Source organism: Engystomops pustulosus, chromosome 4 (genome assembly GCF_040894005.1).
Source record: "Engystomops pustulosus chromosome 4, aEngPut4.maternal, whole genome shotgun sequence".
In the NCBI taxonomy this organism is placed as follows: Eukaryota; Metazoa; Chordata; class Amphibia; order Anura; family Leptodactylidae; genus Engystomops; species Engystomops pustulosus.
In genome coordinates, this window is record NC_092414.1 from 17,043,109 (window position 1) to 17,059,366 (window position 16,258).

Below are 16,258 nucleotides of genomic sequence, written 5' to 3' on the forward strand. Positions count from 1 at the left end.
ATGGATACACAGAGATCTGAGTAGCATCTGTATACACAAAACAGGAATCTAAAGAACTAAGAATCGGGTGCGAATTGTAGTCAGGCGGAGCTTAGTCACGCAAGTAAGACCCAAAACTATTTATAGGCACTCCCCAGGTTACGTACAAGATCGGTTCTTTAGGTTTGTTCTTAAGTTGAATTTGTATGTAAGTCGGAACTGTATACTTTACAATTGTAACTCCAGACAATTTTTTTTTTTGGTCTCTGTGACAATTGGATTTTAAGAAAATTACCAATATCCAAAGGTCCGTTTGTAACTAGGGGTCGTCTGTAAGTCAGGTGTTCTTACGTAGGGGACTGCCTGTATATAGTTGCCCAGATTTTGGGACAAAAAAGTAGTTAGGCCAGAAAAGTGTAGAAACTTTAATAGGAACATGAAGATACCCATGAGATAAGACGATAACCCGAGCGCTGTGTCCAGGCCATGCTGAGAGACCTGGCACTGCCACAGATAGGATTACGTGGCACGGTGGGGCGGCATTATAATTAGAACACATGTGGCTTTTCTGCAAAAGGCTCTGGATCTGTTCATTTTCACAAAATGTAAGGAAAAAATATATACAGTAGAATTAGATGAAATTTGGGTGAATGTGGAAAAGTTTTGGGGGAGACAACCCTGATACTGAGAGATCACATCGTCACCTCCCCTTTAAATAGGATGTTGCCCTATTGCCTGGCTTATCCCACCTCATCGCTATGTATGGTAGATACTTCGATAATGGCAGCTTAGATACAGCAGCTCTATGTATGGTAGGTACTTGGGAAATGGCAGTTTAGATACAGCGGCTCAGCTCTAGGTATGGAATAACTTTCAATAAAGTCAGCTTAGATACAGCACTACAGCTATATGTAAGGTGGATGCCTAAATAATGGAAATTTAGGTAAATCTGGGCCATAGAGCTGAGCTGGTGTATCTAAGCTGCCATTATAGAGAATGCTACCATACAAAGAGCTGTATCTAAGCTGCCATTATAGAGATATATACCATACATAGAGCTGAGCTGCTGTATCTAAGCTGCCATTATAGAGATGGTACCATACATAGAGCTGTATCTAAGCTGCCATTATAGAGATATCTACCATACATAGAGCTGTATATAAGCTGCCATTAAAGAGTTATCTACCATACATAGAGCTGAGCTGTTGTATCTAAGCTGCCATTATAGAGGTATCTACCATACATAGAGCTGAGCTGCTGTATCTAAGCTGCCATTATAGAGGTATCTACCATACATAGACCTGAGCTGCTGTATCTAAGCTGCCATTATACTGTAGAGGTATCTACCATACATAGAGCTGAGCTGCTGTATCTAAGCTGCCATTATAGAGATATCTACCATACATAGAGCTGAGCTGCTGTATCTAAGCTGCCATTATAGAGGAATCTACCATACATAAAGCTGAGCTGCTGTATCTAAGCTGCCATTATAGAGGTATCTACCATACATAAAGCTGAGCTGCTGTATCTAAGCTGCCATTATAGAGGTATCTACCATACATAGAGCTGAGCGGCTGTATCTAAGCTGCCATTATAGAGGTATCTACCATACATAGAGCTGAGCTGCGGTATCTAACCGGCCATTATAGAGGTATCTACCATACATAGAGCTGAGCTGCTGTATCTAAGCTGCCATTATAGAGGTATCTACCATACATACAGCTGAGCTACTGTATCTAAGCTGCCATTATACTGTTATAGGTATCTACTATACATAGAGCTGAGCTGCTGTATCTAAGCTGCCATTACAGAGGTATCTACCATACATAGAGCTGTATATAAGCTGTCATTATAAAGGTATCCACTATACAGAGAGAATTAATAAATTGTAGATTTATCAGAAGTCTCTTAGAGCAAAACAGTACTAGTTGCCCATGGCAACCAATCAGATCTCAGCTTTCATTTTCCCACAGCTGTTTATAAAGTAAAAGCTGAGCTCTGATTGGTTTCCATGGGCAACGAAAACAGTTTTACCTCAGAAACTTATGATAAATCTCTACCCGTAGATACTTGTATAATAACAGCTTAGATACAGCTCTGTGTATGGTAGATACCTCTGTAATGGCAGCTTAGATACAGCAGCTCAGCTCTATGTATGGTAGATTCCTCTATAATGACAGCTTAGATACAGCAGCTCAGCTCTATGTATGGTAGATTCCTCTATAATGACAGCTTAGATACAGCAGCTCAGCTTTATGTATGGTAGATACCTCTATAATGACAGCTTAGATACAGCAGCGCAGATTTATCTAATGTGCAGAGTGCACCAGATTATTGAATAGCGGCGCGCGGTCTGGTGCACCCTGCATGCGCCGATAACTCTCACATTGAGTGCGCCATTTTTTTTTTTCTGGTGCGCTCAGTTTGATGGGTTTTACAAAAAATATTAACAAACCTCCTTTAAGTTTTGCCCCCCTCCTGCAGCGCCAATGTCTCATGTGTCTCATAGATTTAGATAATTGCTGCTGTGAACCATCTTTATTTATAAACCCCTAAAAGACGGTTCTTGCTGGAGACGAGTGTCAGCCTGTCAGTCACGGCCTGTAATTCGAGAATCTTTTTTCCGTAGCGTTCGGTATCCAGGATTTTTCCGCAGACGGCCTATAATTTACATTGATATTGCTGCATGAGGGGTAATTTACAGCATAGACATATCATGTACTAAACGGTGGGTAAAAAAAAATCAATTATCTTCTACAAAAAAAGTAACCTTTAAATTGTCACGAGTGCTCCTGCACCTTGTCTCGGGTCACAGGCGCACCCGTGTATCCCCGATTCGAGGTACCTCAGTGCGGCAGATGTAGGGTTACTCACCCATCCACGCTCCAGCCATGGCTCCTGTGGTCCGGCGCGCGTGTCCTTGCCTCCCAGTGCGCATGCGCCGGCTTTGTGGAATTGAAAGTGCGCTGGTCCATCGCTACCCTGATATGTGGCCTGCCTCTTCCTATGTCCCCTGCCAGATCTTTGTGCCCTGTTGCCTGAGAGAAAACTTTATATTGAGACTATTGTGACCTATCCGTTGTGACCTCTTCTCCATTTCCTGACCTCGATTCTCTGCCGCCTGCCTTGACCTTCTGCTACGTCCCGACTCTGATCCTGTTCTGCCTGTCCTGACCTCCTGCCTGACTACGACTACAAGAGCGACTTGGTGGTAACCGCCGCAGCAAGTTAATCCCGCTTTGCGGCCGGCTCTGGTGAATACCGGGTGCCACTTCGACTCCGCTCCCAGGCGTCAGCTTACGTCATCGTTTGCGACGGTTCAGTTGTTCCACCACCTCCGATCCTGACAGCTAAATGCTTAAAGGTTTTTCGCCTATAAACAAACCCTCTTTTGCTGAGATAGGTCTGTCAGATTAGCCAAATTCTGGTATTTTAGCAATTATTTGAGTTCAGTAGCGGGACCTGGCCACAAGTTTCCATTCTGCAACAGCACCTCCCCTGGAGAAATGAAGAACTGCACAATACCAACTGAATCCTATGTGGCCAATCTCAACTGCATTTAATAGATGAGAGAACCTTCCTCTATTAAAGGGGTTTTCCAGCCTCAGAATGATGAGAATAGACATGGGTCGTTCGCAAACGAGCCGGCACAAAGAGCCGGCTCTTGTTCTTCAACAACCTGAGCCGGCTCCTGAGCAGCTCACTAAACCCTGCCCCTAAATGACCTGATTGCCTCACTAAACCCTGCCCCTAAATGGCTCAACACGCCCCCTTTAACCCGATAAAATCGGGATAAAAGTGGTGTGATGTGGGGTGACTGACTGGCCTATATATTTAATAGGGAGCCGTTGAGTAGCCAGAAGAGCCGACTCTTCTTGGTGAGCGGAGCCTAATTAGCCAGCTCACTAAGAAGAGCCGGAATTCCCATCACTACTAAAAGGGGGGTATAACACAATAAAAATCTGCAGTTACCACTTCCTACTACTCTGGTAGCATCCTACTTCCTGTGTGTCTGCCGCTGCCCACAGGAAACACTAGGGAAAGCCAATCAGTGGCAGAGGCTGGTCATCACATCAGGGTCATGGACTTTAGGTCTCAGACTATGGAAAGTTTCGGGGGGGGCTATCCAATGAATTTTAGAGGAATGAGCTTTGGAAAGCTGGGTTACACTCCCCAGAAAGCCGAATCTGTGAATTATAGAGACCAGACGGGTGATCAGTCCTACTGGGTCCACTCCAGCAGGAATTCCAGACTATGAATTTAGTAACAAACCAATAACCACATTACATTTATCGGTTTATTAAAGGACATCTACCACCAGGATGAAGGATTGTAAACTAAGCACACTTACATACTTGTGTGTGTCCTCTTTCAGGATCTGCTCTTCACTTAGCTTTTTATGCCCTGGTTTTTACAAAAAAGGGTTACAAAATTATTCAAATGAGTCTTTGGGGCTCCAGGCTCCATAGGTGTTAATGGAGCCTGGAGCCCCTTAGGCTGATTTGCATAATCGCAAAGCCTTTTTTTTTTCTTTAAAACCAGGGCATAAGAAGCCTAAAGAAGAGCAGATCCTGCAAGAGGGGGCACATACCAGTATGTCAGTGTGCTTGGTTTACAATCCTTCATCCTGGTGGTAGATTTCCTTTAAAGGATCAGGGGAGTGGGAACAGGTGAGTACGGTTTTATTATATCACCAATCCCAAACAGACCCCCCGCCAACATAAATTTACATCAATGTAAAACCCCTTTAACTCCCTCCCTAGATTTATAATCATAGTCCGGATGTCCAGGAACATGAATCCAGATTCCGATTCAGTCCCATCCGACTCGACTGCTTTTGATTGGTTGGACAAGACTTACAGTAACCTATTAGACTAATCCAAAAGTCAGTAAAAAAAAACAAAACCTGAGGGTCCTGGAGTTATACTCCCCCCCAACCCCAACACCGCCCCCCCCCCCCCGTTCCGAAAAATCATTAATACATCGATAATGTTGGAGTTCTGTAGATCTCCAGCCTCCGCTATGGATATACAGGCAGTCCCCGGGTTACATACAAGATAGGGTCTGGAGGTTTGTTCTTAAGTTGAATTTGTATGTAAGTCGAAACTGTATATTTTATAATGGAAGTTCTAGACAATTTTTTTTCTTTTGCCCCAGTGACAATTGGAGTTTCAAAATTTTTGGTGTAATTGGACCAAGAATTATCAATAAAGCTTCATTACAGGCATCTTACAGCTGATCATTGCAGTCTGGGACTATAGTAAAGCATCCAGAGAGCTTCACCAGAGGTCACAGTGGGCAGAGGGGTCCGTCTGTAACTATGGGTTGTCTGTAAGTCGGGTGTCCTTAAGTAGGGGACCGCCTGTATAATAAGGCGAGCATGTTTTGAGTGGGCGGGTGTATACGGAGGGTGTATGAGATGCGCTGGCACTCGCCCATTTTAAAGGTCTTGGGAGATGTAGAGGGTGTTAATAGTTTTTTTTTTGGGTGAATAATGGATTATATGCAAGAAGTTGTCTAAAGAAATCTTCAAGGGAGGAAACCTATTTGATCTGCAATAATTAAACTGGCAGAGAAGGCGAGGGAGCCGCCGAGGAATTATCTAGGGCAAGTTTTTTTTTATGCTATTTAAAAGAAAAAAAAATAGAAAAACAACATTTTTTTTTTCAGGCCAGAAACTGCAAGTCTAGAATCTGTTATCAGAATACTAAGGCTATAGATGCTACTTAGGGGTCAGCGCCAATTTTGAGCAATTTGGAATGATATTAGACTAGAAATAGAGATCTTTCACCCCTAAAATACAGCGCGACTCTTGTGGTTATGTCCGGTATTGCACTGTCTTGAATGGGACTGAGCTGCAATACCAAACACAACCTTTGAGAAAGAGTGGCACTGTTTGGAAAGAAGATAGGAGAACCTATTTTTTAATACGTGCATTATGGTAATTTTTCTTTTTTTTGGGCTGAGAAATATGCATTTCCTGACCTCAATATGTAGCGGTGAGCTTTTATAGATAGCCCCCCAAAAAAATCTGAAAATGAAGATAATGAAAACATGGAGCAGTATTTCGATAATATCCGTTGCTTCTTTATTTGACAGCACTCCGTGTGGCTTGGCATGGTACTGCAAGTAAAATATTTCATTTCTTTAAGGGGAACCTGTCACCAGGTGACCCATTTTTAGCACTCCCCCCAGTCCCCACAGAGCATAGTACATACTATAGGTATTATTATAGGTTATTATTATAGGTTTTACAGAAAAAAAGATATGTTAGATTGTACTTTTCATTAGCATCTGTTTTGGGACTAGGCAGTTGCCCACTGGGAGGGGCTGGAAAGGAGCAGTTCACCCACCCCACCCCCACCCTTGGGAAACAGCTAATCCATGTGACCCATCACTGGGTTTAGCAACGCCCCCTGCTCCTCTACAGCCAATCCCGAGGGAGGGGAGTTATTCATATAGTTGAAAAGGTCACATGTTTCCCAAGGGTGGGGGGGGGGGAACTGCTCCTTTCCAGCCCCTCCCAGTGGGCAACTGCCTAGTCACACAGCAGATGCTAATGAAAGGTACAATATAACATATATTTTTTTCTGTAAAACCAATTTTTAATACAAAAACACTTTAGCAGTGTATGTACTATGCTCTGGGGGACTGGGGGAGTGCTAAAAATGGGTCTCCTGGTGACAGGTTCCCTTTAAGGTAGATCCGGTGGCAGGTTCCTCTAATCTGTAGCAGGATAGCTCCTTTTTAGTGCTAATCCTTTAGTCCCCCAAATCTTTTAGAATTTTTAATGGCCCTTATATGCAAATTTACTAAAGATTCTACTGGGGAGTGGAGTAACCGGATCTGAGGCTACACAACGCGTCTACTTCATACCCCAGTAACTTCTTCCCTTCCGCTTACCATTACATCTTCAGCGCGCGCACACTCGCCAGCCAAGCATGCGCAGAACCAGGCTCCCCGAACGTGTGCGCACAGCTCCACGTAGCTGCGCGCTGAAGATGGTTTGGTAGGTGGATCGCAAGAAGCTACTGGGGCGTGAAGTAGACATGCCGTGTAGCCTCAGCTCTGGATACTCCCCGCCCCAGTAGCCTCTTTAGTAAATTTGCATAAAAAATTCTAAAAGATTTGGGGGACCAAAGGTTTATCCCTGAAAAGAGGGCTATCCTGCTACAGATTAGAGGCACCTGCCACTTGATCTACCTTAATAGGTAGATCCTTGGTGGCAGGGACGTAACTTTAGGGGGAGGAGAGGTTGCGATTGCACCTGGGCCCAAGAGGTTTAGGGGGCCCTTATGGTGACACTTTCCCATATGAGAAGACTATTACTATAAACCATACCATATAGTCTGGCATAGTCTTTGCACTGGGGCCCGTCAGTTTCTAGTTACGCCACTGCTTGGTGGTGTATTTCCTTTAAAGGGCACCTACCAACACGAATCTACCTATAAAGGTAGATCGGGTGGTAGGTGGATGTCAGGGACGGGAGGATAGCTCTTTTTAGAGCTAATCCTCACGTTTCCGCTAACTTTTGGTACACTTTATTCCTCTAATATGTAAATTTCGTTATGCGGCTACTGGGGCGTGGAGTAGCCGGGCACGAGGCTACACAGCGCGGCTACTCCACGCCCCAGTAGCCACATTACTCCTCCTACCCTGTTGCGTGCGGCGCACAGCTCCTCGTAGCTGCGCGCCCTCGTCTGACAAGCCGGCTACTGCTCAGCCGCAAGAGGGTAGGAGGAGTAATGTGGCTACTGGGGCGTGGAGTAGCCGCGCCGTGTAGCCTCGTGCCGGCTACTCCACGCCCCAGTAGCTGCATAACGAAATTTACATATTAGTTCCATAAAGTGTACCAAAAGTTAGCGGGGACGTGAGGACTAGCTCTAAAAAGAGCTATCCTACCGTCCCTGACATCCACCTACCACCCGATCTACCTTTATAGGTAGAATCGTGGTGGTAGGTGCCCTTTAAGTGTCCAACTCAATCTAAATTATAGATATTTCATAAAAATTCCTTTAAAAAGCAACCCAAGGCCCGAAGGGGTTGGTGGTTTTATGTAAAAGAACCCATTACCCTAAGCAGGCCATGGAGAGCTGGGCTCCTGCCCCATAGAGATGGTGATATTCACACTTTGGGGATATTTGCCGCAGATGATGGAGCAAGTTGCATAAAAAATGAGCAGAAAAGGGTTTTTGGTACATTTATCAGAATATATGGAAATGTTTTTTTTCCCCAAAGCTGACATTTATGTTTTTTTTTTCACTTTGTGAACTCGGTCTCTCGCTTGGCATGAAACAGAATATGAAATGACTTCGGAGAGAAGAGGCTTTTAAGTCGCAAAAATGTAAATAAAAAAAAAAAAACGAGAATAATAGAAAAATATTTCACCGTCGAGAGGAGACGTTACATAATGCGGAGGACATAACATTCGGAGAAATCCTATTCACATGTAAATGATTTAGGTCATAATAATGGAACTAATGGAAGTCGTGTTACACGGATAAGCTAATGGAGGAGACATGTAGGAGGGGAGGGGGTCGTGAGTTTGATTATGACAAAAACATGTACATTGACTGACTAAGCATAATAAAAATTATTCTAATATATGTATGCAGCTGCATTGTAGACCTATGGGTCTCTATGGTAACAGACAACAAACAAAGCCTGTGTGTAGTCTGATTGTGCAGACGTTAATCCTCAAGCCTCAGTACAGACTGTCATATCTTCACCCTCTTCCTGCTCAAGAGATTGTAATGCACCTTCACAAAAGCGTAATGGGGGCCTCCATTGAGGTCTGTAAGCACACAGTGGGGATCATTTACATACCTGTCCCGATCCGAAATGTCCGTCAAGGATTCGGGTCTGCCGCGATTCACTTACATAGTGCGCCCGATTTCCTGCACGTGTCGCTTCCCCGCTGGGGTCCGCTGGAGTTCACCTTCTTCTTCCCGGTGCATGTGGGTGCTGATCTTGCGACACAATTCCGTTTTTAAATTCCGCGGTTTGTCCGAATACGTTGGGTTGTCCGATGGCCACGCCCCACGATTTTTGTCGCGGCACCGATGCGCCAAAATCCGATCGCGCGACACAATCCCCTGTGCGATTCAGCGCAGAACAGAAATAGTTGGGAAATCCGACAGAATCGCGGTCCGTGGGCCCTAAGTAAATGTGTCCCAGTGTGTGAACCCACCCTGACTGAAGTTCAATGGAGAGGGGAGTAGTGAGGAGCGCTCACACCCCTCCCTTTTCGACTAAGCCAGGATCCAGGATCACACAGCCATGTGAATTTAGCCTAAAGTGTTATAATAGGTAAGTGACCCACCGGTTATAGATTACCAGCCCTATAATTTCCCTACAAAGGTGTTCTGTTATTTTTCTGTCTGTTCACCTTGCTCTGACTATCTTGTTGACTCTATGATGACCCCAGTTTAATCTGACCTTGAATCTTTGTCACCCACCCTGACCTTGACCTGTCAGCTTCTCTAGCCCTAACCTTGGCTTATTCCTGACCACTCTCTGTCTGACTCCTTTGTTGCCTTACACCAGTTTCTCTTCTTCCAACTGATCCAGGTTCCCCCAGTACTGGGACTACTCTTATATGTTACATTTTCACGTGACTCTCTAAAACAATAATGGGGCGCATTTACTTACCTGTCCCGTCGCAATCCCCGCTGTGCGTTGTCCGAAGAGGATTCGGGTCTGCCGCGATTCACTAAGATCATTCATCCAATTTCCTGCATCCGTCGCTTCCCCGCTGAGGTCCGTTGGAGTTCACCTTCTTCTTCCGGGTGCATGTAAGTGCTGATCTTGCGACACAATTTCGTTTTTGTGGTTTGTCTGAATCAGTCGGGTTGTCCGGCGTCCATGCCCCCCCGATTTGTGTCGTATGCAAGCCGGTGCCGATGCGCCACAATCCGATCGTGTGCACCAAAAACCTGGGGCGATTCAGGGCAAAACGGTAAAAAGTCTGGAAACCCGATGGAAATGCGCTGTTCGGACCCTTAGTATATGTGCCCCAATGAGCAGATTCCTGTTCAAGAGCCAAAAGGTTAAAAACTGGCTGGGTAACTTTGGTAGCAACCCAAAGCCAAATCGAATAAGTGGCACAGAGAATACAAAATTTTCTACAACTCACTTAAGTTAAAGGTGCAAACAAGGCCCAACATGGCACTGTAATTGATTTAGGAGACATTTTGGACCTACAAGGCTCCCTTCGGGCCTGTTAACCAATGACTTGTCCCTCATCCAATAACCTTGTATAAACTACACGGATCATTGATATCTTGCCATCATTGCATCTCTAACAACCACTTGATTTCTCTTGCAGAATAACTATAGTGCCTAAAGATGGAAGAAGATGATCACCCAGGTGGAAGCCCCGAGCCTGAAACGCCAATCAAGACTGAAGAAGGAATAGCGGAGGACGAAATTTATGAAATTTTTACAAAACAAAGGGGTTGGCGTAAAAGACTCTCACAGTCATCGGGATGTACTTTCTAACTGTTTGTAAGCAATATTTTTATCTCTAGCGTGAGAAGACTAATTTTTAAAATGGACTGTCAACAAGGAGTAGATGGACTATGTAGCTCGCCCTCGAAGTCATACATGATGTAGACAGGAAACGGTGGACACCTTGCGTAATAGCAATGGCGGGCAGTGGATAGTCTGCCTTAAGTGTTCATATGTTGTCCAGTACATAGTCTAAGTGTCAGGTGTATAGGTAGGAGCTGGCCACCGGTCACTACCAAAAAGTTGTAAGAGGCAACACGAAGAACCCCCTGGTGTACATTATAAGGGTTCTACGTAGCACATACTTCTAGGACCATCTATAACATTCTTATAATCTATAATAGGTAGACTCTCTTGTTTTATGAAACATAAGTGCTTCAATACACCCCCATCACTGGCCTTCCACAACCTACCGTGTAGACCAAAAATCTCTTCGGGAGGGTCTACGTAGTTTGACGTCAGTTGTGTATCATTGAGTATAGATGACCTCCTGCAGAAGAAATTCCACTTCACTTTGGTGACATGTGACTTTAAATACTTTCAGGATTGGATATGTGATATATTTGGACTGTCTGACTTCTAATTGGTGGATATGGTTTACGACACATGATAGGTGGAGGATCTGTTATCGGTTTTGGGAATTTTGCATCAGTTTAGGTTCCTCATGTCCAGAAGCCTAGTAGAAACCCGATAAAGCCATAAGGTGTGAACCCATTAATAAAAATGGAATTCCATCTTAAAGGGAACCTCTCAGTATGTTTGGGCTCACTAAACTGCAAGAAGGTTATGTTAGAAGTATCAGTGTAGGGTCCACCAAAATACGTTAGAAGTATCAATGTAGGGTCCACCAAAATACGTTAGAAGTATCAGTGGAGGTTCCACCAAAATATGTTAGAAGTATCAGTGTAGGTTCCACCAAAATAGGTTAGAAGTATCAGTGTAGGTTCCACCAAAATATATTAGAAGTATTGGTGTAGGTTCCACCAAAATATGTTAGAAGTATCAGTGTAGGTTCCACCAAAATACGTTAAAAGTATCAGTGTAGGTTCCACCAAAATAGGTTAGAAGTATCTGTAGGTTCAGGTTAGAGTACTGAAATTGCATCCACCAGTAGGATCACACAACCAGACCTGTTTCGGAAAGGTGATTTTAGAGATTCACTTCTTCTACAGAACCATACCTATGGGTCAGGGGTCTACTTTTGGTTTGGATATCCTTGGTTCCTGCTGACCATGTCAAGTGAAATTGCATCAACTTGTTACACATTATTGTACCAATTTAGGTAGAACTTTCCTTGATGAGCATGAATTCAAGCATGAGTGAAGGTATGGAGACCATCTAATGTCCCAATGAGCAGGGTTGTTGCAGGAAAAGGAGTCTCAAAAATATCTGCATGGATTTAAGCATGGTTTGGGTCAACAGTGGTGGATTTTACCTAACCAAAAGTAGATTGTATACCAATGTATATGAGGTACATGGTTCTTCCAAGGACATAGTCCATGTGGTAGAATAAAGACCATGGTGCAAAGAAGACTATCGGCCACTCCCGTCTGAGATGGTGTTCCAGGTAGTCCTTAGGGGGCACATGCCCCTGAGGTTTCCAAAAATAAGCCACCTCTTACCATAGGGGTCCAGTTCTTTGGGATTCCACCAACCTAATATTAACCCTACAGGGTAAAGTTATGGAACAATTTATAGTTGATAACTTGGAGGAGTGACAGTCGGCCAAAAAAAGTCTCAGTGGTCAAAAATGAGTGTTTTTTCGAAACATCTTTAGGGTTCCTCAGCCACTTCTCTCAAGAATAATATCTCGAAAACTACTTACCTTCTTACATCTGCGCTTCTCTATTGTACAAAACCACAAGTGCCCTATTTATCTATCTACCTACCAACCAATCTCTGTGGGTATCCCTACTTTGAACCCATAACTAGGGCTTCCCTCTGGTACAGGTCTGGGGTCAAGTTCCTAGAAGCTAGTGAGGACACTTCTCACATGAAGGCCCAAGAACAATTGTTCCTCCAGATATTTTTGATGTTTATGGAATCTTACCAGTAAATTGGTCTCTAGAATCTGATTGGTTACTGTGGGAACCCCCGTTCTTCATCATTTTTCACAAGTTTTTTTTAAAAAAAATATCTCCATATGTTTTTTTCATTCAGAAACAACAATAAAAGACGAAATATTCCAAGACTTCTTGTAACCACTTACAAACACGAAACAGTCTTGGAAAAATTCCTCATGTTTTATTGCGTTTTGGTGCTGGAAAATGCTAGATAATTTTACAAGTCTCCCTTGGCTCCGGCTAAACCTCGTAAAAGCGAGGAGTTCATCGGATTGACAAGTGACTCACGCAAAGTCAAATATCAAAAATAATATACTAAGCTAGGAAATAAAACTGGAATAAATAGGAGTATTAGCAATAAGATTACGTGGAATAAGCTGACACACATTTATAGTATTAACAGTAATATTTTTCAAAAAAATTTAAAGGGATATTTGAAATTTTGTTATTAAAGCCCCCGGATATGAGCTGATTAAAGGGTAACTGTTGCTGATGAAAAGTTGCACTCTACAGGGGGCTCAAAAACAAGTGTTTAGTTTTCCTACAGTGCCCCCGCAGTATAAATGGAGTATTACACTCAAATTAAATTCATAACTGATAAAGGTTTTATGTTAAAAACTATTTAAAAAAAAAAGTAATTCTACATATTTCATAACTATTAGCTTGTCTATTTTTGAAAAAAAATATTAAAAAAAACTTTTGGTAAACTTTATTCCCTTAATATGTAAATTTTGTTATGCGGCTACTGGGGCGTGGAGTAGCCGGGCACGAGGCTACACGTTGCGGCTACTCCACGCCCCAGAAGCCACTTTACTCCTCCTACCCTGTTGTGTGCGACGCGTAGCTCCTCATAGCTGCGCAACCTCGTCCGACAAGCCGGAGTTCTGCTCATGCGCAGAACGCAGGCCCCCGGCAGAGCAGCCATAGCTCCGAGGCCGGAGCTACTGCGCATGCACAGAACTCCGGCTTGTCGGTTGAGGGCCGCACACAACAGGGTAGGAGGAGTAACGTGGCTACTGGGGCATGGAGTAGCCGCACCATGTAGCCTCAGATGCGGCTACTCCACTCCCCAGTAGCCGCGTAACAAAATTTACATATTAGAGGAATAAAGTGTACCAAAAGTTAGCGGGGACATGAGGATTAGCTCTAAAAAGAGCTATCCTCACGTCCCTTACATCCACCTACCACCCGATCTACCTTTATAGGTAGAATCGTGGTGGTAGGTTCCCTTTAAGTAGGGGACTGCCTGTATTACACAAATATGAAGCTAAACTGCAATACCACGTACAACCTGTGCATAACAGTGGAGCTGGCATGGTTTTTTTAAGTTTTAAAAAAAAATTTTTAATACTTTTAGTTAGCACCCTAAATCTGACCCAAAGGGGGAAAATAATGGGTCCTTCTGGGCGCCATAATATTAGCTTCTGGGGACCCATCTATTCGATGTACTCTGAACCTTTTAGGTCTAAAAGCTTTCGATGCAATCCTAATTGCTGACATTTACAATCCTCGTAAGTCAAAAAGCAAACGCCCCTCCACCTCGTAGCGCAAAAAGCAAACGCCCCTCCACCTCGTAAGTCAAAAAGCGAACGCCCCTCCGCCTCCTAAGTCAAAAAGCAAACGCCCCTCCACCTCGTAAGTCAAAAAGCGAACGCCCCTCCACCTCGTAAGTCAAAAAGCAAACGCCCCTCCACCTCGTAGCTCAAAAAACGAACGCCCCTCCACCTCGTAAGTCAAAAAGCAAACACCCCTCCACCTCGTAGCTCAAAAAGCGAACGCCCCTCCACCTCCTAAGTCAAAAAGCGAACGCCCCTCCACCTCCTAAGTCAAAAAGCGAACGCCCCTCCACCTCCTAAGTCAAAAAGCGAACGCCCCTCCACCTCCTAAGTCAAAAAGCGAACGCCCCTCCACCTCCTAAGTCAAAAAGCGAACGCCCCTCCACCTCCTAAGTCAAAAAGCGAACGCCCCTCCACCTCGTAAGTCAAAAAGCAAACGCCCCTCCACCTCATAGCTCAAAAAGCGAACGCCCCTCCACCTCGTAAGTCAAAACACAAACCCTCCTCCATCCCAGACCTGACTAATGATGAAATGAAGAACGTGAGTAAAAAAAAGAAGAAATTTATCGATTTTTTTTTTCTTGGACAAAAATCCAAGCTCGAAAAACACCCCCAAAAAACCTGCCTTCCCTCCGATATGAAAAATCCCGTCTTTTCCCGGCTATGTATGATTAACAGGCGCCACTTTAAAGGAGAGAAATCCGTCTGTTCCAAATCCAACATTACAGCATGTGCCGAGCTCCGAGCCAGGAAAATGAGTTTCTCAGAAATGAAGGATTTTAACAATATTTATATATTTTTTTATTGGTTGGAGATGGGAAGTGAGGAAGGAGGCCATGCCACGGGGGGGGGGGGGGGGGGGCGGCTTCACGCGGCTGGTATGGTGCCCATCCAGATCAGCTGTTTCCCCCGACCCGTCCTTCTTCTGACTAAGGCGCAGAAGCCATTCCCCATCTATGTCTACCATAGGAAACCATTGATCCTTCGTGACCCGGTCGTTTTGGATCAATAAATCGATAGTTTATCTTAAGGATTAGTGGGGGTCCGACACCCAGTCACCTCTTTCAATCGGCACCAGAACTTATATGAGCACTGCACCCCCTTTACAATTTAACATCAAATTTCTTTATGGACAGTGTACAGTATTTTTCGGATTATAAGGCGCACCGGATTATAAGGCGCCCCATCAACAGATGCCTGCTAAAGCGTCTAGGTTCATATATAAGGCGCACCGGATTATAAGGCGCCCTATCAATAGATGCCTGCTAATACGTCTAGGTTTATATATAAGGTGCACCTGATTATGAGGCGCACCATCAATAGATGCCTACTAAAGCGTCTAGGTTCATATATAAGGCGCACCGGATTATAAGGCGCACTGGATTATGAGGCGCACCATCAATAGATGCCTGCTAAAGCGTCTAGGTTCATATATAAGGCACACCGGATTATAAGGCGCACCTTTGATTTTTTGGGCACCTTATAGTCCAAAACATACGGTACATATAGTAGCATCATCCTATTAAAAGAAGACACACCCAACTCCCCCCCCCCCCCCCCCCCCCGGTGCAATTGCGACACAATCCGATCGCGCACAACACAATCCCCGGAGCAATCCGGAAAAGTCGGGAAACCCGACATAAATGCGGCCGCGGGACCCTAAGTAAATAAGCCCCGATGTCTCTTGCTTTGAAGGACCTGTCCCATAAAACACAGGCGATCCTCTAATTTGTGTTAAACTCTGTGTAATATTCTATTTGCCCTGCGGGGGAGCTGTAGGAAAACTGAACACTTACTGTAAGATTCCCTCACAGAGGATTGATGGTGTCTTCAGGTCATGACTACGCTTTTGGCCCACCTTTAGTGTGATGTCATGAACCAGAGGCAGATTTAGTATTTTTGGTGCCCCACAAGGTCTCGTAGTAGTTATCCCCATAGAATAGACTTTATAATGAAGCAATACTGACAAACATCCCATAGAACAAGCAATATATAAACCCGGAGCGGGCGCCATCTTATTATTATGTGGAGTAAATCCGCTTATCTACAGGACGGTCATGTAATGCCTCATTACAGCGCTAACGTGTCCAGCACTCCCTGCCAGGCCGCGGGATTATCTGCCAGGATTATACAGATTACTGGAATATTTCA

The 16,258-nt window shown here is 44.3% G+C and overlaps 1 protein-coding gene across 1 annotated transcript in view; it reads left to right on the top strand.

Moving 5' to 3' along the window:
* The window catches only part of SHISAL1 (shisa like 1), an 89,736-nt gene extending 74,086 nt beyond the window's left edge, over positions 1 to 15,650 (top strand). Inside the window, exon 5 of the mRNA XM_072145331.1 lies at positions 10,307 to 15,650. Coding sequence (XP_072001432.1) covers position 10,307 — 1 coding nt within the window. The 3' untranslated portion in view covers positions 10,308 to 15,650. The remainder of the gene's footprint in view (positions 1 to 10,306) is intronic.
* Positions 15,651 to 16,258: the final 608 nt, after the last annotated feature.